This window comes from Mauremys mutica, chromosome 16 (genome assembly GCF_020497125.1).
Source record: "Mauremys mutica isolate MM-2020 ecotype Southern chromosome 16, ASM2049712v1, whole genome shotgun sequence".
Lineage (NCBI taxonomy): Eukaryota > Metazoa > Chordata > Testudines > Geoemydidae > Mauremys > Mauremys mutica.
Window position 1 is genome coordinate 27,180,394 of NC_059087.1, and position 25,325 is coordinate 27,205,718.

The 25,325-nt window shown below is 44.7% G+C and overlaps 2 protein-coding genes across 7 annotated transcripts in view; one reads left to right on the forward strand and one right to left on the reverse strand.

The window, feature by feature from the left end:
• SLC8B1 (solute carrier family 8 member B1) overlaps nt 1-25,325 on the forward strand; it is a 54,902-nt gene that overhangs the window by 13,951 nt on the left and 15,626 nt on the right. For 3 of the 6 annotated variants that reach the window (XM_044989466.1, XM_044989467.1, XR_006573812.1), the window contains exons 14-15: nt 604-668; nt 24,722-24,949. In XM_044989466.1, the coding sequence (XP_044845401.1) occupies nt 604-668; nt 24,722-24,949 (293 nt within the window). Of the gene's footprint in view, nt 1-603; nt 669-1,052; nt 2,115-24,721; nt 24,950-25,325 lie in introns of those variants that run through there. The other 3 variants (XM_044989468.1, XM_044989471.1, XM_044989470.1) reach the window with 3 other exon arrangements.
• The window catches only part of TPCN1 (two pore segment channel 1), a 59,345-nt gene continuing 37,170 nt past the window's right edge, over nt 3,151-25,325 (reverse strand). Inside the window, exons 14-27 of the mRNA XM_044989465.1 lie at nt 24,049-24,093; nt 22,862-22,918; nt 22,720-22,773; nt 18,065-18,137; nt 17,580-17,687; nt 15,194-15,265; nt 13,884-13,973; nt 13,228-13,343; nt 12,218-12,264; nt 11,235-11,303; nt 10,509-10,593; nt 9,316-9,452; nt 7,993-8,073; nt 3,151-6,116 (exon numbers count right to left, since the gene is read on the reverse strand). Coding sequence (XP_044845400.1) covers nt 6,000-6,116; nt 7,993-8,073; nt 9,316-9,452; nt 10,509-10,593; nt 11,235-11,303; nt 12,218-12,264; nt 13,228-13,343; nt 13,884-13,973; nt 15,194-15,265; nt 17,580-17,687; nt 18,065-18,137; nt 22,720-22,773; nt 22,862-22,918; nt 24,049-24,093 — 1,151 coding nt within the window. The 3' untranslated portion in view covers nt 3,151-5,999. The remainder of the gene's footprint in view (nt 6,117-7,992; nt 8,074-9,315; nt 9,453-10,508; nt 10,594-11,234; nt 11,304-12,217; nt 12,265-13,227; nt 13,344-13,883; nt 13,974-15,193; nt 15,266-17,579; nt 17,688-18,064; nt 18,138-22,719; nt 22,774-22,861; nt 22,919-24,048; nt 24,094-25,325) is intronic.

Here is a 25,325-nt window from a genome sequence, read left to right on the forward strand (position 1 = left end):
AGTGGCCATACTGAACGGTTGGGAAAACGGGGGTGGAGGGGAGGAAAGAGATCGTGACTTGGCCCAAGCCACATGGCAAATTAGTGCCAGGGGCAGGATTAGACCCCAGGAGTTCCTAGCACCAAGGCCCTAGGTTTCCCCTGGCTGGGCTGAAAGATACACATTCAGCACCTGCAATCAGGGAGTCTGGCTAGGAAAGGAAAACCAGGCCCATTTGCCCAGGGGAGGAACATGTGCACCCCAGGAGGAGCCATCTGGACCCAGCTCTAGAGGTGCCCTTTTTACTCCTGCTCAGTTGATCTCTCAGGTAGTTGTAGGGTCCCCCATCATGGTAGCAGCTGAGAGCTGGGGTGCAGCCGGCCTGTACCCAGGTCTCTGAGCCATTTGCAGGCCCTGGATTGTAGGACTTTGTGGAGAAACAAGCCCTTTCTCCAGGGAATCAGGGTGGAGAGGTCTCAGCTGTCTCTTCCTTCCCTCCTTCGCCAGGTTAGACTGGTCAAGCCCATTTCTCACCAGACAATCCAGCTGTTTGTTGGCCCACTTTTGCCCCCTAGTGGCTAGTTCCATTTCCTACAGGGTTTTTTTCCCTGAGCCTGGCCACAGATATGCTGGTGGGAGTGGGACTGGGCTGTTTGCTGCAGATGACAAGCGGCCAGCTGGTGGTAAAGGTAGGGCTGTCTCTCGCTGACTTCATGCTCCTCCTGTGCACCGGAGAGTTGGCTTGTCTTGCTTTTACTCACCTGCTCTGAGCAGGGTTAGGTGATGCACTGGCTTAAACAACCAATGTCCATGTTACAGCTTCCACTTCTGTGCTGGTAAATGTTCGCTTTGAATTTTCCCCCCCGTGTAGCTGTACGCTGGGGGTGAACACCCATCGCTCTACGGTGGGAGCTGTGGGTGAAGACACAGCTGAGAAAGGAGGGAGAGACCACATCTAGAGTCAGATAGAGTGGTGGGCCCCTCATTGGAGACAAGGATTATCCTAGCCCTTTTAGGATTTACTTCGGGAACCCCTGTTCTTGGAGTCTCAGAAGGGAACCTATTTCTGGCAGGTGGCTCCTGGCTGTACAAGGTTGGCTGGTGGTATGGAAACCCAGAGTGCTGATGCACTGTATTGATGTACTGACCCCTGAAGTAACCACGTGGCACCAAGAATTAACTCTCGCCTTTCCCTTCTCAGCTGGAGCTGGATGGTCTTCTGGTCTGGATTCTAGCTGGAGCACTGGGGCTGAGCCTGGTGTTTTCCTTCATATCAGTGCCGGCTCAGTGCTTCCAGCTGGGCCGAGGGTACGGAGTCTGCCTTCTCCTCTACTACCTGACATTCCTCACGGTAGCTTTGCTGACGGAGTTCAAGGTGATCCGACTCCCTGCCCTCTGACGGCATCGCCGCCGGACGCCATCTTGTCTCTTAGCACCTCTGGCGAGAATGGTGGGAGCGGGTTGATGAGCCTGCAGGGCCAACCTGCTGATGGTGAAGGGGCAAGAGGCGACGGTGGGACGGGCCAGATGCAGGTGAGCAACTGGCATGAGACTTTCCACATTGGCTGGCTGGGCCAGTTCTATTCCCAGTGACTCACTGAAGGACACACCACCAGGAGGTGAGGGAGATGGAGCTCCCTTCCTGGCGAGCACAGCTCTGGAAACGTATCCATTTCTCTACACTGAAGGCATGACGACCATTGGAACGTCCCACCTGGAGGACGCGTGCTTTGGATCCTGTACACTAAGGTTCGCGTGACCCTGCCGCCCCAGGAAAGGAAACTGGAGCGGCAGGAGTTGAGGCTACATTGCTGCTCGGTTTAGACATCCTCTAGCCCAGAGGCTACCCAGCCAAATGAGAGCTCAACCCAGGGCTGCCTGGACTTCGTCCCTGGGACTCCACTGCCAGTATTGACTCCCAGTTGATTTTTGTAAGGAAAGGGATTATTTAGATTTAGAATAGGGGCTGGTTTGTTAATTAAAGATTGGTTTTCAGAGGAAGGCTTTGCATTACATTTTAAGTGGGGATCAGTTTAAATCCCTGCTGCCGTAAGTGGCATTTTGCAGCTGCACAGAAAGGGGGGCGTTTTTTAGCCTCCCCCCTATAGGACAAGTGACCGTTATTCATGGCACAATAGAACGATTCTGTGAAATAACTGTTTCAGTGCAACTTTGAAAGACTTCTCAGTGTTCCAGTGGCTTCGATACGTACCCTTTCAGCCTCTGGAAACCTAGGTTAGGCTCAGATGCTTTATGGAAGGGTTACAAAATAAAACATTTCAGTGCTTTCTGCATAGTGCGGTCGTGGTCCAGGACTGGGCTCACAGGAGCTATTACAGCACATCTGTCCAGCCATGGAGCAGTGGGGAAATACATCGCTACAGGGGCAAATGCAGCAGCACTGTGGCACAAGCTTGTACCATACCCAGCTGTGCTGGGAGTACATTTAACCTACTCTAGTGCTGACGGGAAGTAGCAGTCGTCTCCCTTCAATAGTGAAGGACCCCTGAACAGCAGTCACATGTGGATTAGTTTGCCATTAAAGAAAAAAAACAATCCTCCCGGTTTCCTAGGAAATTGCATTGTCATGGCTTTCTTTAATCCTGTGTCAGCACTGTGCTTGGACTGAATGACCACAAGGGTTAGTCACTGGGCCTTGTGCAACAGGGATGGCAAGAAGCCTGGTGAAATAAACTTACCCATCAACACACAGGCAGCCCAGGGAGTGGAGACAGCACGAGGGGGAGAGGAAATAGTGGTGAACATGGATAAAAGCACCCTGCTTAAGGGTTCGAGTTGTGGCCGCTTCAAATGCCCAGAGAAGTGAACTGCACAGTTCTAAGAGATTGTTCTCAGGTGCCAAATCTGCACAAGATTTAAAAACCATCTGAAAAAGGGATATTTGAGAAAAAAAAAAAGCCCATTTTCAAAAGTGACAGGCACTTCGGATCTTAAATTGCACTGAAAGTCAGTGAGACCTGGGCTCCTAAGTCACATACAAAAATGGGATCTAGGCACTTCTGAAAATTTCACTCTAGACCACAAGGGACAACTCCGGTGGGTTGGAGAAAGGGAGCAGCCCGTTTACAAACTCCTAGGGTTACTTAGCATTTTAAATGTAACACGCAGAAGTTTCCGGCAGCTTTTAGAGTGGGGGCAATAGGGGGGGGTCTCTGCGCCTAGCAACTGCAATCTAAGGAGGACAGGGATCCTCTCAGTTTGCCAATAGCTCACCCACAAACAAACTAGTTCTTGAAACGGACACAGGAAAGAGGAGCTGAGGAAACTCTCTTTATGTAGCAGAGGATGTTTTTATTAATGTGCCTGAAAATCTACAGACTGTTGTACAGACATGTCCATAAAGTTATTTATAAACAAACCGCCGGCATACAAAACCCTGCAGTGTTTCCTCCCTTATCCCTACAAAATGATTGTCTCTGTAGTCACGGTAAGTCAGTGTCTAAGAAGGGGATGGGGAGGACAATTGGAAGGGGATGCCCCGTACTCAAACTTTTTTCCCTTGCGACTGTTAAGTCATTTGGAAAAAGTAACTTCTACAAACCTCCTCAGTTTAAAAAAAAAAAATACAGTGCATATTTCAGGCCAGATCAAAATCTCAGCAATAAAACCACAGAAGGCAGAGTAGCACTTTTACTCTGGAACACGTCTTTCAGCAATCCTGTGCTCCTTTCATCACGAGGTCTCTCCTGAAAACTCCATGTTCTGCAGGTTCATACCCCCAGGAGTGCAAAAAGGCCTGAATGATGGCTTTGAAAATCATCTTTTTTTCCCTTCCCTAACAGCTGCATTTGTTTTTAACCCTTACAATCCTGGTGCTTTCCATCCTGCCAGCAATAGAAGTTGTGCTTCTGCAGCATCCAGAGACTAGTGTAGAGTGAAACACCAGAGCTACGATTCCATGTGTAGCAGCAGATGTGCTATTTTCAGTGCTGCTCATCAGGGAGTGTCCTGGACGTGATCTACACAATTTGGAAAATGGCCCCAATTTCTCAAGAGGGAAGCTTGGCAGGGCTCAAGTGTCACGTCGTAACTCTGGAGTCCATTGCACACAAAAAGGAAGCAAAGAGTTTCATTTGAGTCTCCAATGAATTCCAGAATGCAGCAGTGAGGACAAGCAGCATGCAGTGGGTGCAGGCATGGCGACTACCATCTCATTCACTTAACCAGAACACTTTGAACCACTACCCATAGAGGGGGAGGTTGTCAAAAGCATGCGAGACTTAAGTCATCAGGAACTGGGCTCTTAAGACATTAAGATGTTTTTGAAAAAAAAATCTCACCATAGGCCATAATGGGAATGACAGAGCAGCTCCTAAACGAACAGTGCAGCCAGCTGTGGAAACGCTTTCCCTTCCCTCAATATAGTGCAATATGGTCCTTCTCAGTGGGTCTAACTCCAAGGATGAGGGGGTATTACCTTACGATTAATGCTGTCTGATTTAGGAGGGAGGCAGTTTCCTATGCAATAGCTTTGGAGTGCAGATTGCCAAAGGGATTCCTAAAAGCTCTCACTTCATTTAGAGGGACCCACCCACCCGAGACAGCAAATTTAAAAGGAGAGATGCCATGGCAACCTCTCCTTTGACCTGCCAATGCACATGTGCCATGACTACATGTTTTTATAATACTGAGCACTTTCCATCCACAGACCGTGGCGTGCTTTACCCAAGTGGGTTTTGTTACTCCCAGTGCGTGGAAACAGAAGCACACAGAGATTAAGTGACCTTGCCCATGGTCATGGAGCAAGTCAGAGCAGAGACTGACTCTGCATGATACAGAAGAACAGGTGGATGGAAGAGTTTTCCACATCTCTAAGTCCAGTTCTCCCATTAGAAAAGCTTCCCAAACTGGCTCTGATTCATAAAATAGTGGTTCCCAGAGCTGGCAAAGTTTTTGCAAGAGAGAAGGCAAAGAAAGAGAAAAGTTCCCTTGTGGTCACATCAACCTGCCTGGGAAATGAAAGGCGACATTACCCTGGTGGTGACTGCACAGAGGTGCTGTGCAGGCACATGCACACACACCTCCCCAGCACTTCTCAATCCGGCCCCACATGAAGCTCAGTCACTAACCTTGTGCTGTCTCATTCTCATACCAGGCAAAGATCTTCCACTTATAAACTGGAGGGTGGAATGGCAAAGGCTCAGAATCACCGTCCTGTGGAATTTGCATCTCACCTACTAACAGATCACCAGAGTTTTGGGATTTGTCAAATGGCTCCCAGCCTGCATAGCACAGAACACTAGAGAGAGAACTTGGATAGCTTCACCAAGGGCATTGCTCCAGAACTCTGTCAAGTTTCATAACTTTTTAGTAAGGACCCAAAGAACTACTGGAGCTCAGTCCTACAGCCATCCTCCAAAGAACAGATTTAAGAGGTTGGATGAGCTACTCCGGAATGAAACAGGGAGTGTCTCTAGAATGGTCACTAAGCCTAGGTAGTTAGGAAGAGGCAGAACGGGAGTAGATTAAAGTGGTAAACTTCTCACCCAACCCCACCTTGCTGGATACCAGTTGGGGAGGGAAATACAAACTTGCTCCCTGATTCTTTTATTTAAGAATTAATGGGTTAAAGAAACTATATTTTAAGCACAGGACTTGAATATTAGCAGCTGGGTTCAGTATTATTTCCTTCTTCCAAAGGATTAAATATCCCTCCCCATGGTTTCCGACTGGTAGAACTAGTCGTAGGCCCGTGTTGGGGAAGCATAAGCCAGGAAGACCAACCGAGTATTCTGTACCAGATGGTCACCAGTCACAGATGCAGTGATAGGGTCTTGCTGAAGGGTTATATTATAACTTTATATATATATTTTTGGTTCCAGCAGTCGTATTTTGAGTCCTCTGAGTCTTTGCTTTTCATTTATTCAAAGCAACTCATGATGTCTTCCAGGGGAAGAGATGTTTAAAACCAAAATGTGACTGATATACTGACTATATCTATATACATGATAAAATACTATGGGATTATTGCATAGAAGAATGGTTTGCACTAGCTTGGCCTAAATAACGGTCTGCGAGCGCTGCCTGAGGCCCGAGGACAGCATGCGGTTGCCGGACGGGAAGACATCTTCTTGCCACTGATATTCTTCTTTTCTGGAATGCTCTTCATACCACTCCTGAACAGAGGGAAGAACACGCCCAATGAGAGAAGTCTCCTCGCCATACCATACTACTCTCCCTCAGGCCCCTCTCATTGTCCTGAACAGCCACCCTCTCCCCTTTCCCTGTGAAACACAAGAGGGGTACAATACATCTCAAGCGCTTTGGCAGTAGTAAATAGCGAGGGCTTAGTTACACTCTCTCTTTTCAGGCTTCTATAAAACTCTGTTTTTCCTCCAAGGCAAAGTTTGGATACAACTGGAGCTGCTGTCAGGAAAGGGTTAACTAAAGCATCATTGTAATATTTGCAGGATGGAAGTCCTGAGCCCTCAACTCCTGGTTAATGCTTTGAACCCATTGCCCCACCTGCAGTTTGCCACAGCAGGATGCACTGGGAAATCCTGGGGAGGACGTTTAATCGTTCAGTGACATGCCTCCTTTGCAGGCGTTTAAGATTCATTTGCTAAGGGCAGACTGGTCATTTCACTCGCTATAAATTAGAAGAGTCTCAGCAGATTCTGACCAACACTAACGATAAGCACCAGGGTTATAGTCATTGTAGGAGCCACAGGTCATCCCACTGCTAGCAAGAGAAGGGACACCAAAAAGATGCAGAGATTAACTCCTTTGGTATCCATCATCATCAAATTAGTCATGACAAATTCCTGTGGAGTTAATGGCCCCTTCCCTCCAGAGAGGGATTTTTCTGGTGCACTCCTCTCAGTGTACGAGCCTACCAGTGTTTGAAAAGGCTCCTGATGTTTAGAGCGTGTCAGCAGCTTTTCAACAAGAGGTTTTTGTTAAAACCAAAATGTTGTGGAAATGTTTTGGTTTCGCCTGAACTTTCACTGGGGAGCACAAGGTTAAGAGGGGAGTTCAGTCTCCATAATCACTAAGACCATGGTCTCTCCATCTGACACGGACAAGGGTACCTATCACGGTGCTATTTAATGGAGTAAATAAGACTAATAACTGACGTGAAAGAAATTGGTAAAGATGGAAGCATGAAAACAACTGTCCTTTGCAGCAGAGACCTCCTATGGTTGAAGAATATTAGCAGGAACTGCTTCATCAGTTAATCTAGGTCCACATTTACACTACAGCCTATGTTGGTATAATTTGTGTAACTCAGGGGTGTGAATAAGCCACCCCTGAGTGACTTAAATTATACCAACCTAAGCATTGGTGTAGATGGTGCTGTGTGAGCAGGAGAGCTTCTCCTGCCACTCATGGTAATAAAGCAATTGCATAATGGAGTAATTAAGTTGATGGGAGAACTCTCTCCCATTAGCTCAGAGCAGTGGTTCTCAAACTTTTGTACTGGTGATGCCTTTCACACAGCAAGCCTCTGAGTGTGCCACCCACCCCATAAATTAAAAATGTTTTTATATATTTAACACCATTATAAATGCTGGTGGCAAAGCGGGTTTGGGGTGGAGGCTGACAGCTTGCAACCCCCCATGTAATAACCTCGTGACCCCCAGTTTGAGAACCCCTGGCTTAGAGCAGCTGCACCACTGTAAGCTGTGTAGTGTAGCCATAGCGTAGGTGTTTCTAATCCTTATTCTTCACCTCCTGCCCTAAACTGCCAGGTGGTGTTGCTGGCACTGGTAAATGTGTGCTGTGTTTCACCCTGGAGCGCACTTCATTTCAGTGGCATGCACAGTTTGCGAAGCACTTTGGCCTGTAAGGGGCTACATAAATGTAAGAGGTTATGAATATTGAGATGACCTTTCTATACTGTATATTGTATATTCTGCAGAGCATCCTGCTGTCTGGTTCTTCTGGGTGGAAGACTCCCAACATTTAAAGAATGATTAAACATTCTAACTAATGGAGAGTGTCCTGCTAATCAGAAACTTATGAGGACGTTTGCAACTTGATGTTTCCTACCTGTATCTCCTCCTCATACATTTTCATACTTAAGTCACTTTTGGTCCTCGATCTCCGTCCCAGAAACAGCATCGATGTTTGCTGAGAAGACAAAAGTAGAGATATTAATAACAATGGGAAAAAGAACCCAAGTCCTTCAACAACTCCCTGCTCCACTAGGTCACAACTAGGTCAGTGGTGAGATGAGAATTCAAGTTTCCTGAGGGAGACTGTGCCTAACTAAACTTTCCTCGTTCACCCATACCCGCTAGCTTACTCAAGGGATCTTGTTAGTTTCAACCCATACAAGCAGAGAGTAACAGCCTAAGTTACTGTGACACCATTTTGGGTTATTTATAATTGAGAAGTATTAAGAATATCCTTACAGTTATTGGTTTAACTTTCTTATTTGAACTGTTATTTAAACTTTTCTTTTAAATGGACATGGTTGAGGTTAGAGCCATTTTTAGACCAAATATCTTGAAAACTGCCTCTTCTTTGGCAGATATAACTGTCAAGATTCCGGATCTGAATTTTATCTGTGTGTACAATTGCTCAGCATTTCAATACCCCAGCAATGAGAAATGCAGCAAGCCAACTGATGCAAATGTGCTGTCATCTAGTACAGCGAGTCTGGTGGCTACAAATTCAGGGGGTGGGATGGAAGGAGCAAATTCCAGCTATTACAAAAATCAGTTTAAAGTCTCCCAGCATCATAAGACACAGAGCTCTTGAAGGGAAGAGTTTTCAAGGTCATTTCATTTTCAGGCTTGACAATATCCCTTTTACGATACCAGTGGTAAAAGTAATTGCCACTGTCTACAGAGAAGCAAGCCTGAAGCTTGGAACTGACAGAGTTCTATTATTGCACAATGCTTCAGAACTGTATGGACACAATGGTACAGAAGTGCGTCAAGTAGAAAAAAAGATGGGGCAGCACAGGTGAATTACAGGATAGTAACTGCAGTATTAGGAACTCACAAAAACCAGAATGCTCCTTCCAGTGGGGTCAGCTGGCCAGGATGGCTCTTAGCAATGTTTATTCTGTATGGTGAGATAGGTCTTGATCAGTGCTCTCTGGAATACAGTGGGAATTCAGCCCAATGCCCTGGGAATTCAACTGCAGTTTCTTCAGTGCAATGAGTTTTAAGTGCTAATCTGCAGGGCACCGATCCAGAGTCCCTTCAACAGAGCAGATTGTAACAAGAACCAAAGGCATATGTGGAAAGAGGCTCCCTGCTGCACCCTAGCAGAAGAGCTCCTTTAAACCCCACAGCTGTGCCCCTGCATGTTGCACCACAGAAGTGCAGGGATTGTGGCCTGAATCTCAGCTTCTCTCTTTACCTCATATTTGTCCATTTGTGCAATGACCTTCTGCAGCGGGGCAATTTCAGAGGCAGCACAATTCCGTCTGTAGAGCTCAATTACGCCTGCCATTTCCTCCTTGGAGATCTCCTTCTCCAGGACAATGCCATTGTCTTCTTCAGAGGGAGGGAAAAAACAAGGAGAAAACATTGGGAAGTCACAGTTTTAATCAGCAATGGTAATAATCCTAAAGGGTTTTCAGAGATTATAAGACCAGAAGGGACCACTGTGATCATCTAGACTGACCTCCCATATAGCATAGGCCAGAGAATGTCCCTGAATTCTTGTTTGAACTAGGGCAGATCTTTTAGAAAAAACATCCAGTCTTTATTTAAAACCTGCCAATGATGGAGAATCCATCACAATCTTTGGGAAATTGTTCCAATGACTAATTACTCTCACTGTTAAAAGTTTCCTCCTCTTTTCCAATCTGAATTCGTCTAGCTTCAGCTTCCAGCTGCTGGATCTTGTTATATCTTTGTCTGTTGGGCTAAAGAACCCGTTATCAAATTGTTGTTGCCCACGTAGGTACTTCTAAACCATCATCAAGTCACCCCTTGGCCTTCTCTTTATTACACTAAATAGATCAAACTCCTTGAGACTGTCACTACAGGGCTTGCTTCCTAATCCTTTAATCATTTTTGGGACTCTTCTGAAGCTTCATAGCACAAAGCTGGCTGTACAGGAATAAACAGGAGGCCAGTCAAGGTGTTGACTTATTCCTTTAGAGGCATATGCCCAACCTCTTCAGACTGGGAGCTGGCAAGAGGAGCCACATCTTACCAACAAGTTAGAAAAGAACAATCAGGAGATGGCAGGTAAGTTGGACTGGGAGGGTTTTTCTAGTTCCTAGGATGTTTGGGGCCAAAGGTCTGATTTTTAAAAAAGGACCTATACCTCATAGCCTATTTCGTGTGCACTCAATTGGGAATGCAAATAACCACAGTTACAACTGCTGCCATTGGATATTCAGCTACCTGAGCTGGGTGCAATCGGGTAGCTTGATATTTAAAATACAGCAACTGCAGTTATTTGCAATCACAGATTTGTTGGTTATAAAATCAGGCCTTTCCCGTTCAGTCGTTTTCTCTCATATGCACAAGCCAGACTTTGGGTCAGACTTTGGGAGCAAAGATATACAGACCAGCAGGCTGGCCAGGCCTGGCACTAACCTTCTGAACCTTGGTTCTTTCGGGTGTAGTTCATGCGAAATACAAACGCCTCCAGTATAAAGGCCACAATGATTGTCATCACCACCTGGGAAGGGAGCCAGAATGAATAGAGCGCGTCACAAGGTTTGGAACTGCAGCGTCCTTCCAAGTCTGGTTCTAACTGAACTGCACCTGAATTCCTGCTGCTTCCCCTTGCCCCTCCTTTCAGCAGAGGGAGTGTACAAATCCTAATCCATGAGTCTAGGTGGCATGTTTGTGTAACAGCCTGCCAGTAAACTGGGAATGGGCGGTAGGACAAGATGGGGGCATCGCTGCATACCACTAAAACTCCCATCCAGATACAGACGCTCCCTGGGTTGCGCAAACCCAACTTACAGAAATGCGGACTTACGGAAGAAGTCCCATAACCTTTTTTTCCCGGGGGGTGGGGGGCATAATTGTCAGAGAGATGTTCCTGACTTACATAAAACGACTTACGCAAGGCATGCCGGAATAGAACACTTGCATAAGTCAGGGAGCTTCTGTACATAATGGTCGATTCTGGCAACACTTGTCATTTTTGCCATACCAAAGTTAGTGAAAGTGATTTGGACACATGCCTCTTTCTGACCTACGTTTCATAGAGAGGAGAACTTCCCTAATTGGCCATGGATTCTTCCATTAGAGTGCAGCAAGGCTGCCGCTGGCAGTTAGAGATTTTCCATCACAAGTGCACTGAGGACCTACCATGGTCACGATATAGAAGATCATGAAGTAGAGGCGGCTCCAGTGAGAGGTTTGCGAGGTCACCCCTTCCTAGGGGCGAGAGAGGGAGGAGATCAGTGGCAGGCAAAGAGGAGGGAAGCTGCCATTAGTCCCCTTGAGACCAGACAAAGCAGCATGCCCCCCCAAATATCAATCTGTACCTCATGACATAAAGGACATGTATCTAACCCCAGGGACTGCCTCCACCATACTCAAAGTCCCAGCTGGCCCCTGCCTGAAGCCCTTCCCCTAAAGGATTGAACACAGATTCCCATATAGTACTCTGAAGTGTAAATACTCACACAATGGTGATGAGTGCTACAGAAAAGTGTAGAGACAGCGGTCTCTCTACATATCTAGCTAACAATATACAGCATGGTGCCTGGGAAAACAAGCTATAGTACAGAGGTGCTTGAAGAGGGAAGTCACTAACACCCTTACACCGAAGGTACAACAGGTCTGCCATAATGCATTCAGAATTCATTACATCAGGGATCCTGAGGTTACTCCTAATGCAGATTTCCTGCATAGCATTACAGAGACTGGCAGGTCATTCAACAAGACATAGCAAGGTGGGAGGGTGAGGGGAGGAGGAGAGAAGAAATCAGAAGACTGATGAGAAACCTCATTGAGAAATACATGAAGTAAAAGGGCAGCATTCAGAATCTTCCATCTTCTCCCTAAACCATTCAGAATTGCTCAATAGCTGTCACATGCTGTACAAGAGCCAAAAGGTACAGTGCTGAGCCAGCCAGTGGGGTCAGAATACCCAAGTGATGGTACTGGGGAGGACAGCTCCTGGCAGGCAACTAACAGTGCCACCCGTGTGAGGCAAAGCTGGCCATTTTCCATCAGAGTGATGAAAAAGGATCTGTGCTAAAGAGAATCTTTCCCTGCAGAGTGATGAAGAATTGATGACACAGCCCTGGTGCTGACTACATTTAAGTATCCCAGGATCTACGTACCATGATGATGTACCAGTCATTGACAACTGTCAACTCAAACAGCGTAACTGTATGGAGACACAAAGGACAAAACAAGTGCTTTAGCCAGCCTGACCTGTTTCAAAGTCATTTCAATGCCTCAGTTTCCCCATTACATGCTTTCTCCCATTTTCTTCGTAAGACACCTCATTTCAGTATAGCCAACAGAGACCGAAATACTTGAGTGCTGATGACAGGAGACAGATTCTGTTCTCAGTTACAATGCAGTGAATCTGAAATCACCCTATTGAGGACAGTGGAGTGACTCTAGAGTTATAATAGTATAACAGAGCACAGTTTGGCCCATATTTCTTAGTGGAACCAGAGTCTGCCATGCCAGTCCTCACTAAGCAAGACTCTGGACAGATCCACAAAGGAAAAAAAAAAATCACCACTATTATCCTCCTCCTCCTCCTGCAGGCCTGACTCATGTTTAAAATCAGAAAAAAAAAAACACCCAACCCACAGAGTGTCAGAGGCTCAGCAGGGTAGTGGAGTTGTTCTCTTTATTCATCTCTGGAAACATGGATACAAAACTGGTTCAGATCACATTTCAAAACAAGTCGGCAGGTTTCATGCTGGTCTCCAGGATATGTTTACCTTGTAAAATCACCACACAGTTGGATTCAGTTAGCCAGCAGCAGAACCCAGGACAGGTAAGGGATGCTGCTGCAGGTTTGAGGTGTACAGTATAAGCAGAACTCTGTTAGGGATCCAGAGCAGGGGCGCTGCAGGTCATTTGGCACAGCCACATGTGGGCGGCAGGGTTAGAACGGGAAGGGGTACTGTGGACCAGGACTGACACTCATTGGTAGAATTCGGAGGACTAGAAGGAAGCATGGACGGGTGTTATGCAAGCTAGGTTAAGAGTCTCACCCCTACATAAGCACCAAATTCACATAGGGTCGTTCTGCATTCAGCAGCAGTAGATGCGAGGGAGTATGGTCAACAGTTATCCTGGATAAGAACCAATGTGTAAATATTCCTCTTACCAAAGCTGTTCAAAATGTTGTCAAAGTTGTTCAAATAGTAGTAACCTTCTTCCACCACAGTCTTGTTTCCAACTGTGTGATTCACCCAGCGATAGGCATCTGCAACTGTACTCGTGCTGATTAGAGAAGCCAGCACAAACATACAATGAGAGGTGCTCTGGAAAAATGTGCAAAGCTACAGGTCTGACAGACACTGGCATGCTTAGAGACCTCTGGGCAGGGAAGCTTTTTTCGCTTTTTGCCAACACTTGTTGCATTTTGAATGCCGTTCTCTAAAGTGGTACCTCTGACAGGGGCACTGCAGCATCCTACATACCACATGGGTGCTTTGCTGTGGTGCCATTATAGAGCAAACATCCCAGCCCAGCTGCTTCAGGCAGCGATTCAAATACTCAGCACTACTAACTAGCACATTGCTACCCCTCTCCATTCTCAAACTGCAAGTAAAGATCATTGCACTGAGTCTCAGCGAGAGAAGTGGTAAGTCTCCCTTTTACTGGGAATCCCAATTCAGACCAACCACTCTCAGTAAACACACATCCACTGGCCTTTTTTTGATAGAAAAATACAGATACGAGACACAATGCTCCTGGCTTGGCATTGAACCAGGCTATTAACAAGGCCATTTCAGAGGAAGGGGGTTGCTGGGTACTCACTTGCAGCAGTTTGGGTAGACAACCCCAGAGAAGAATTCCATGCCGACAATGGCGAAGGAGTAGTAGAAAATAAGCAGGGTTAAGCCCAGGCTGGAGGAGAGAGAGAGAAACAAAAGTAAGGCCTTGTCTACACTGCATCTTCATCATGAAAACCTTTGTCCCTCAAGGATGTGAAAAAACAACAAACAACCCCTGAACAACAAAAGTTTTAACGATGAAAAGCACCAGTGTGGACAGCACTCTGTCAGCGGAAGACACTCTCCGGCCGATGAAGCTACCGTCCCTTGTTTGGGGTGATTTTATTTTGTCGGCAGGAGAGCTCTCTCCTGGTGACAGAGAGTAGCTAAACTGCGTGCCTTACAATGGTGCGGCTGTAGCACCGTTGTAAGGTGTGCAGTGTAAACACAGCCTAATTCTGAAATTCACCAGTTGGTAGGACAGAGAAAAAGCCAAGTCACTCAGACTGGCTGTTCTCTAAGCAGTTTTCCATCTCTACCATCTACAGTAAACCCCACTGTAGCATCTAGACCACCTCCCTGCAATGCTGTTTTGTTGCCTATGGAACACGTGTAGTGTTTGTCTCGACTAGTTTTAAAAGTTCAGAGTCATGGAGTTCTGTACCACTCCCTTGGTGAGAAATAAGCACTGAGAAACTTGGAGAACCCTTCTTTCCTTATAGACCTGCTCCTTTCCATTAAGCCATTAAATATTTATTCCCCCTCCCCACCACCCAATTTCTCTAATGAAGCACAAGCCAACGTTGCTCTATCCTCTGTTTCCTCGACCATCAGCAGTGATGTCAGAACAGCTTCAGAAATAAGCCTAGTTGGTTAATGTATGAACACCTAACTAGTTCTGCAGCAGGGGAATAAGATACTGTGATGTCATACATGGACAATGGCTACTTATCTCAGTGACTAATTAAACGAGCATTCCACATCACTTCGCAATCATTGTAACCCCTCTGGTCCCCTATTGTACCAAGGACATGAGGAAACATCTCCTTTGTGAAACCTTCTTTGCACAAAAACCATCATCACTTAAAAACCAAACAAGTGCCATAGTGGGGTTGCCCTTGTGCTCAGGAGCAAAGGGGTTAATGTGGACCAGGTGTTAGGCCTAGTGTGCTGGAGAGCTCTTTATGTATTTTTTGTGTGTGTTGCACTGCAAAGAAAGAAAGAAAAAAGTGTTCGCTTCTACTCTGACCCCAGCCCAGGTATTCATTACCCCAGAAATGGCAGAGCCATATTAGTACACGCTTCTTTGGGATGTTACCCATTTTTCCCCCTCCAAGAAGGGCTGTGCAATACCTGGCCATCCTGGGGAATAACTCAAACATTGTGTCCAGGACATTCCTGTAGCGCTTCTTCAACTTAAAGAGCCTGAAGCAGGGATGAAAAGCCAGCGGTTACTTACATGAGGACAATTCCTTCCTGTTTTGTTATTAGCTGCATAAAGACAAGCAGCATGTACAAGCAAAACAAGGCCACGAGAGAAGCATTTTGAATACAGGTTCAGCCAGGGTCCATGTGGAGGCTGCACCAAAGTAGACCACCAACCATGTACTTTCCTCGCTGTGATGCTACTAATGACAACCTGCATTTAGCCAGGGAAGTACGGATAGAAGAAAAAGATAAAACATGATCCACTGGCTGGAAATTGAAGCTAGACAAATCTGGATCTGAAATACAGCATAAATTGTTAACAGTGAGGGTAATTAATCATTGGAACAACTTATCAAGGATCGTGGTGGTTTCTCCCCCACTAGCAACTTTTAAATCAAGACTGGATGTTTTCCTAAAAGATCTGCTCTAGGAATTATTTTGGGAAATTTCTATGGCCTGTGTTCTACAGGAGGTCAGACCAGATGATCACAATGGTCCCTTCTGGCCTTAGAATCTATTAATTATTTTGCACTTCCATTATTCACCAATAAATTTCCCCAGAGGTGGAGTGGGACAGGATAATATCATCGCTCTTTTCATCAGTAGATCTCAAAGCACTTCACACAGGAGGTTTGTATCATTATCCTCATTTAACATATGGGGAAACTGAGGCACGGAGCAGCGGAAGTGACTTGCCCAGGTCACACAGCAAGTCAGTGACAGAATCAGACACAGAACCCAGGTCTCCCAAGTATCAGTCCTATATCCACTAGGTCCCACTGCCTCCCTTCACTTGGTTGGGATATTTAGACTTTAGGCACATCAAAAGTGGACAGGTAAGGCCTCCCAGTTCCTGATCCAGACCATCTTTACTCAAATAGTCTTTACTCCCGTGGGTAAGCCCCACTGTCTCATGTGATGAAGGACAAGGTCTAAGAATAAGCATTTGCAGGATTATGCTTCTTAGGACAAGGACAGTGTTTTACCAATAAAGCATCATGCATAAATAATTACATTTATAAATCGTGAGCGCCTACATCATTAACACGTGTATGCTTAGCATTTACAGAACACATTTTAAAGGTGAGCTCACTTACCGAGACAGAAGCTCAGTTATCTGTTTTTTTCCTGCAACAATCAATGGGAGAAAGCTGCATTCCTCACACATCAACCATTACAAAAGAAAAACAGACTTCCAAGTGCAGGCTTTGGCAGGTGAGTACATTTTAAAAGAAACCATTTTCTCCTTTAATTAACCCAATTTTTTAAATCCTCACATGTGCTCCATTAGCAAGTGGGGATCCTAGACAGTGTGACCTAGTGAATAGAGAATTGGACTGGAACTCAGGAGACCCAGGTTCTATTCCCAGCTCTGCCAGGCCTTCCTGGTTGACCTTGGGCAAGTCATGTCTCCTCTTTGGGCCTTAGTTTGCCCATCTGTAAAATGGGGATAATACAATGATACTGACCTTCTCTGTAAAGCACTTTGAGATCTACTGGTGAAAAGTGCTATAAAAGAACTAGATATTAGTTCACCTTTAATAAAAGAACACTTTGCCCTTCTATGGAACTTTCATTTGATCATCTCAAAGCACTCTACAAGGATGAATGAATCTTTACAAAAACCTTGTGAGGCAGACATTATCATACCCATTTTACTGAGGGACAGAGATGTTAAATTACTTGATCAAGGTGTCACTGCAAGTATCAGAAGTGAGAAGAGAACTCATGCAACCTGCTCTAACCAGTAGACAACAATTTGCCTCAGTGACTGGCATTTTTGGGAGCTACAGCACTCTGCACATAGGATTCTAACAGAAGCTGGGTTAAGCCCTGAAGCATGAGCTTTAATATCCCTTCTGAAGTTTGTCATAATTAATTCTGATAACTCAAGATAATCTCATTATCCATATAGGGTTCCAGTTCCTTTGTGATACAGTCACGTAACCATGCAACCCCCCTAGTTGGGTCCTGCCAGTGAGCTGAGCCCTGGATTGGGTTGAAGGAAAACAAACCTCTCTCTCTCTGCTACTTTGAAAACAACAAGGAGTCTGGTGGCACCTTAAAGACTAACAGATTTATTTGGGCATAAGCTTTCGCGGGTAAAAAAAAAATCTCACTTCTTTAGGCGCATCTGAAGAAGTGAGTTTTTTTTAAATCAATGAAAGCTTATGCCCCCCAAAAAACTGTTAGTCTTTAAGGTGCCACCGGACTCCTTGTAGTTTTATTGGATACAGACTAACATGGCTACCCCCTGATACTCTGCTGTTTTGGTTATTTTCCCATTCCCCATGTGCCTTTTCTGTCTCACCTGAGCAGCTGAAGGGGTCGCAGGACGACGATGAAGTAGAATGGCTCCATGTTAAACGCCAGCGCCAGGAGACCCAGAAATGCAAACAGAGTGACTGAAAAATCAAAGCTGGAAAAGGAAACGGGAGAGCAGAAATGGCCAGGTTTAGCCTTGTGAGGGGCAGAGTGCTCAAGGCACTCTAGTTCAAAAGAAGACAAAGGGGAAGGTGATGGGGTACTGGAATTTCCTGCAGAATCTCTATTGAAATAAAGTTTTCTAATCTATCAGCCTAAGGCCATTTTTGAAAGAAGGCAACTATATCCCAGCATCTATCACCATACCCCTCAAATCCTGCAATTTTGAGTTCTCTCTCTTTAGATCCCCACCAAATTCAGCTGATTCAAATTCAGATTGCTCAAGTGACACTGATGCAATGCAGGTTAGCACAACAGCTCTGGGTGTTATGCCTCCAGCCCCCATTCACTCTTCACAAGCAGCACACTTACAGATTCCATCCAGAAGATAGATACTCAATGGGTCCCAGGCCACTGGTTTTCAGGAGCAGCTCTACCCCATAGACTGCAAAACAAGAGAAAATCTAATATCAACCCTTAAATGAGCCACACCTTAACCATTCCTTATGTGCAGCTTGAACATGTAGGCTTGACGACTGTAGGTTTAATAAGCTCCCATTCCCTTCCTTCATGTTTATCCTCAAGGGGATGATAAGCGGGCCCCACTTTTCTTCTAGATCACTAACTTCTCCCTTAGCTACTGTGCCAAACATTCAGATCTCTGGACAAGAGTGGGTGCCTATAAGAAAGGCTAGTCAGTCATCCAGAGGAACCTCAGGGCACATACTCACTCCCACATACTCGCCCAATTTAACCTCAATGGAATGTAATAAAGGATCACATCTATGAGCTCATCAGACCACAGGAGATAGTTTCAAACAGGGTGGAGGAAGGCTGTTTGTTTCATACACTGCCACGAGGGCACTCTGTGAAGTTCTTGAATTAGTAGAACATCAGGCAACCGTTCAGTGATCGAAGTATTTCTATACATCTGGGAATAAAAACATAAGAACGGCCATACTTGGTCAGACCAACGATCCATCTAGCCCAGGATCCTATCTTCCAACAATCGCCAGACCAGATACTTCAGAGGGAATGGACAGAACAGGGCAATTTATTGAGTGATCCATCTCCAGCTTCTGGCAGTCAGAGGTTTATGGACACCCAGAGCAAGGGGTCTTGTACCTAACCATCTTGGCTAACAGCCATTGATGGACCCATTCTCCATGAGCTTCTTGAATTCCTTTTTTAACCCAGTTCTACTTTTGGCTTTCACAACATCCCCTGGCAACAAGTTTCACAGGTTGACTGTGCACTGTGTGAAGAAGAACTTCCTTAAGTTTGTTTTAAACTTGATGCCTATTAATTTCATTGGGTGACCCTGAGTCACGTGTTATGTGAAAGACTAAAAACACTTCCTTATTGACTTTCTCCACACCAGTCATGATTTTATAGACTTCTATCATATCCCCCATAAATCTTTTCTAAGATGAACTGTCCCAGTCTTTTTAATCTCTCTTCATACAGAAAATGTTCCATAACCCTAATCATTTTTGTTCCCCTACCCTGTACTTTTTCCATTTCCAATACATCTCTTTTGAGAGGGAGTGACCAGAACTGCACACAGTATTCAAGGTGTGGGCATACCAGGGATTTATATGGTGGCATTATGTGTTTTCTGTCTCATTACCTAGCTCTTTCCTAATGGTTCCTAACATCCTGTTAGCTTTGACTGCTACTGCACATTGAGAAGATATTTTCAGATGACTACCCACAATGACTCCACGATCTCTTTCTTGAGTGGTAAAAAAAAAATTTAGACCCCATCATTTTGTATGTGTAGTTGGGATTATGTTTTCCACTGTGCATTACTTTGCAGTTAATCAACACTGAATTTCATCTGTCATTTTGTGTTTCAATCATCCAGGTTTGTGAGATCCCTTTGTAACTCTTCGTAGTCAGCTTTGGACTTAACTATCCTGAATAATTGTGTGCCATCACAAACTTTGCCACCTCACTGTTCACCCCCTTTTCCAGATCATTTATCAATATGTTGAACAGCACTGGTCCTAGTATAGATCCTTGGGAGAACCTATTATTTCTCTCTCTCCACTATGAAAATTGACCATTTATTCCTACTCTTATGTCCTGTATTCTAACCAGTTAATGATCATGAGAGGACCTTACCTCTTATCCCATTATTGCCTATTTTGCTTAAGAGCCTTTGGCGAGGGACCTTGTCAAAGGCTCTCTGAAAGTCCAAGTATATTACATCACCTTTGTTCACATTTGCTGACACCCTCAAAGAATTCCAAGACTGGTAAGGCATGATTTCCCTTTACAAAAGTCATGTTGGCTCTTCCCCAACATATTATGTTCATTTATGTGTCTGATCATTCTGTTCTTTACTATAGTTTCAACCAATTTGCCTGGCACTTAAGTTAGGCTCATTGGCCTGTAATTGCCAGGATTGCCTTTGGAGCCTTTAAAAAAAAAAAAATTACATTAGCTATCTGCCAGTCACCTGCTACAGAGGCTGATTTAAGTGATAGGTTACATACCACAGTTAGTAGTTCGGAAGGAACTCAGATGTGAAATTGCAGAACTCTTGGGTGAATCCTATCTGGTCCTGGTGACTTATTACTGTTTAATTAATCAATTTCTTCCAAAATGTCCTCTATAGATACCACAATCTGAGACAGTTCCTCAGATCTGTCACCTAAAAAGAACTGCTCAGTAGGAATTCCCCTTACATCCTTTGCAGCAAAGACCGATGCATGAAATTTATTTAGTTTCTCTGCAATGTCCTTGTCTTCCTTGACGGCTCCTTTAGCATCTCGATTGTCCAGTGGCCTTCGATCATCCAGTGGCCCTTGTTGGTAGGCTTCTAATGTACTTAAAGAATTTTTTGCTGTTAGTTTTGGGGGTTTTGCTAGCTGCTCTTCAAGTTCTTTCTTGGCCTGCCTAATTTAACGTTTACACTTGACTTGCCAGTGTTTACACTCCTTTCTGTTTTTCTCAGTAGGATTTGACTTCCAATTTTTAAAAGATGTCTTTTTGTCTCTAACCACCTCTTTTAGTATGTTGTTTAGCCATGGTGGCTTTTCCTGTTCCTGATACCTTCTTTTTTGGGGGGGAGGAGGAAACATTTAGTTTGATCCTCTATTTTTAAAAAAAGTTTCCATGCAGCTTGCAGGCAGCTCCCTCTTGTGACTGTTCCTTTTAATTTCTATTTAACTAGCCTCATTTTTGTTTAGTTCTCCTTTTTGAAGTTAAATGCTACTGTGGTGGGTTCCTCCCTACAAGGATGTAAAATGTAATTACATTATGAACATTATTACTGAGTGGTTCAGTTATAGTCACTTCTTGGACCAGATGCTGTGCTCACTTAGGACCAAATCAAGAACCGCCTCTCCCCTTGTGGGTTCCAGGACTATCTGCTCCAAGAAACAGTCATTAATAGTGCCTAGAAATTTTATCTCTGCACCCAATCCTGAGGTGACATGAACCCAGTCAATACAGGGATAAATGAAATCCCCCATTATTTTTGGATTTTTGGTTTCTGTAGCCTCTCTAACCTTTCTGAATATTTCACAATCAGAGTCACCATCCTGGTCAGATGGTCAGTAGTATATTCTAACTGCTATACTCTTATTATTCAAGCATGGAATTTCTATCCACAAAAATTCTATGGTACTGTCTGATTCATTTAAGATTTTTACTATATTTGACTCTAAGCTTTCTTTCACATACACTGGCACGCACCCCAGCACAACCTACTCTCTCATTCCTATATATTTTGTACCCTAGTATTGTGTGTCCCATTGATTATCATTGTTCCACCACGTTTCTGTGATGCCTATTCTATCAATACCCTCATTTAATACCAGGCACTCAAGTTCACCCCTGTTAGTATTTAGACTTCTTGCATTAGCATACAAGCACTATAAAATTTGTCAATATTTAGTTGTCTGCCTTTATGTGAGGTCAATAATTAGGACAGCTCCAGGGGAAACAAAAACAAGTCACCACATCCTCATAAAACAAACAATGGACATTTTCTCTAACTCCAACTTTTCTGACAACTCCTCTGCTGGCAACTGTAGCCAAAGAGCTCTCCATGCAGTTAAGTGAGAGGTTAGCAAAGAGGTATTTGGATTCTCCCAACGTCACCTTTATTGAAATTGTCAGCTTTACTTAGTAACAGCTTTAGCTCTGTTTCAGTAGAATTGCTCAGTAGCAGCAGTGAAAAATAATCACCTATTAGGAGAGGATGAACTAACTTGGATAAGTAATGAGTTCCATGGCAGAGCAACACACTGGCATATAGGGATCTAAGGTCAGACTCACTCTTGCCTTGCTCTGTTCAGGAGTGCTAGAAAACAGTACAGTCAGCCTCTGTGGGAGGGGCAGCGGTATACTGCTCTCTCAAGAGCGCCTCTGATTTGTCTGAAGTGGTGCCAACAGGCTCAAAAGAGTCGCCACCTCCACAATGGAAGGAGGACTGCTCAGAAAGTAGGGAATGGCAGTACCATGGAGGAAAATGGAAGGAGATTCCAGGTGAAAATAATTAAGGGAAGAGGAGGATTCCACAAAACAACAATAAGCAGAGCAGGAAATAAATAGGGTCTTGGTTCAAGATATGTTTTCAATATGATAATTCTACCAAGAGGGCTATGCAATGTACCCAGTCTGCGCTGACAGTAACGTGAGTGTGGACGGGGGTCAGTAAATGCCCGACAGTTTATGGTTGGGGTGAAAATGGAAGACCAGATGGGTGTGTGGTTCTGGGGCAATGTTACTAGGGGCTGAGTCAGAACTACATTCCCATTTAGCTGCATCTCATTACATAGATAGCAGGGGTGCAAGAGGTTCCCTCTTCAGCACACCAAGGTTACCAGAGGTATTTCTTACAAGCAAGCAAGGCCAATAAAATCTGTTCAGATCCAGGCACTGAGAAAAATGGCTTCCAAGGAAATAGATACTTTAAGCCCTTGAATGACTAAAATGCACAACTGAGAAACCCCAATATACCCTTTCGCAGCTGTAATGGAACAAGGCAGTGCTGGTCTGGTGCAGCAACTTACTCGTGAGGAAGATGATGTAACTCCACGGGACATCTCTGGGGAAGAAGTTCCCACCTGCAAGGCACAGAAACAGCGCCTTCTCAGAGGGCTGATCAAACTTATGGAAGACGACAAGTCAAGAAATGAACCATGTATATCCTACCTTGCAGCATGAAGGTTTGAATTAGAATCCAGATCCCATTCACAGCTACCACAGTATCTGGAAAACAAAATACACCAGTGCAATGAAAAGTTGCTGGATAATCAGATGTTAATTTTCTAAACTTTTAGGCAGGCAGTGTGGTCTAATGGTTAGGGCACAGGCCTAGGCATCAGAAGATCCAAGTTCTGTTTCCAACTCTCCCAAGGTTACGCATCCCATTCACTATGAAAGCCCCCTACATTCTGTGCTTCAGTTTCCCAGTATATCAAATGAGTATAATAATTTATCCACCTATGTAAAATGCTTTGAGATCCTCAGAAGAAAAAAAGTGTATTGTTGAATCTCAGTCTAACATAGTTATTTTTCCTGGTACATTATTCCCTACATTGCCCTAGTATTACTTCTATATTCCAGTTTCTTTCCATCTCTGCAGAATTGTTCCAGGACCTCCTAGCTCAGTTACAATGCAGGAAGGATACAGCACCATCACAAGGCTCCTACAGGCCTGCTTGTAGCGCCCACCATTAAGCCATTGGGACACAGAGGATCCAAGATGTAGGAACTCTCCCCTTCACTCTTTTTTTCTCTTCCTTCATTTTACCATCATAATCAGCAACAGAGGCACTTCTCTTACGGAATAAAACTCAATCAAAATTAGAGATTAGCGTAACAAGTGGGACAAGGAGTCAAACATGCCCGCCTCTCTAGAGAAGCTTGACAGCAATTCTGCTGCTCTGCTTAGTACAAACTCCAAGCAATATCCCTTGGAATTAAGCTGTTTGCACTTTCTGAAGTACAGCAAACCACGGGAGCATTGTGCGTCAAGTCAGGTCCTTTTATCAACATCCTCAGCTGCGGTGTCAAAACTGAAAGCATGTGAAGTGTAATCACGCACCCTCTGAAATGCAACAGGATGCAAGAGCCGGCTTCTGAAGAAACCAGTCCCATAAAACACACTTCAAAATACTGTATACACTAGTCCTTATGAGAATCCCACATGCACACACAGATGAACTCCTTCCCTGATCGCAGATAAGCATAGGAATGATTTTGTGTATTGTGGCTCCAGTCAGAGATCAGGTTCCATTGCACTAGGCAGTGTACAAACACACAGCAGAGAGAATCCCCGCCCTGAAGAACAAAGAGCTGAGTAGGTAAAATCATGATATTTTGTTTTTCACACTTACACATGGCATACTGGAATGCTCGGGACTTCACCAGAATGTTAATGCCTGTATGAAGAAGGGAAATATTACAAACAAATAGATGTTCGTTACAAAAAATACTTAAAAATAAACTCACACGTGTACCAAATACTCCCTCTTCTTCCTCCGTATCTATTTAATGACCTCCCCGACATTAACTGGGCTCATTTTTCATATCCATTCTCAGCACAGGGGCTAGGTAGCACAGTGGGCAATAGTGCACTTACATGGTCTTTCACTTCTTATGCCTTGAGTTCAAATCCTGACCTAGAATTCAAGTGACAGTGATGTGACAGTTCTCACCCTACTGCAGTTCCAAATTTGCCCACATCTTGAAACTAGTGCACAGTTCAAATGGAGATGTCAGTCACTGCCCAGTCCTAGAACAGGGGAAGTGTTCTAACTCCGGGCTAAAGTGCATTAACACAGCTGCACAGGGATCTTGTACCAGTAACTGCCTGCACTATCCTTGGTTCAGGCTAGCTGTCCCTCACTAACCTACATATATATTTAAAAAAAAAAAAACAACCCACTCATCCAGGGATACAAACTGGTAAGGAAAAACTGGGACACTTGCAACAGTGGCATGTAAAGGATATATTACGTTTAAGGCTGTATCTAGGCCACATTATAACCTCTATTTTCTCCTTTACAGCAGCTGCACATGCTCTGTGCAAATGCTGCATCCACCAGAGTACGAAGACCAGCAGCCCCTCGGAGACTGCAAATCCACTCCACTGCCCGCTGCTGTTGGAGGAGAGCTGCAGCCTTGGATACTCAAACCAATCTCCTAGACTCCGCCAGTCCCAGCAAGCTGGACCGCTGCATCAGATTCCCCTGCATGCTGTACCAGAAGATGAATCCAGCAATGGGTGGGTTCAAGGTATTTGCTAAGAAGCTTTCCTTATTTTATAAAGTTGGTTTCCAGGTCAGTGTACAGAATATATATTTATGTGACAGATATTCTGGCCTGTGGAGGACGACACCGTGCCTTTTGAGTGGAACGGCAGTTAGCGACTGTGCCTGTCTCAGCAGTTTATCTGGAGTATTTAGACTGTTACTGTATTTAAGCTAGGGGTAGTGTACAGAGAATGTGTTCTTTCAGAAGGCCTCTTTTTTTTTAAAAAAAAGATGATTTTTGAACAAGTACATGCTTCTGCACATGTTGAATTTAAAACATAAGACCATAAGAACGGCCATACTGGGTCAGAGCCATGGTCCATCTAGCTCAGTATCCCGTCTTCAGACAGTGGCCAATG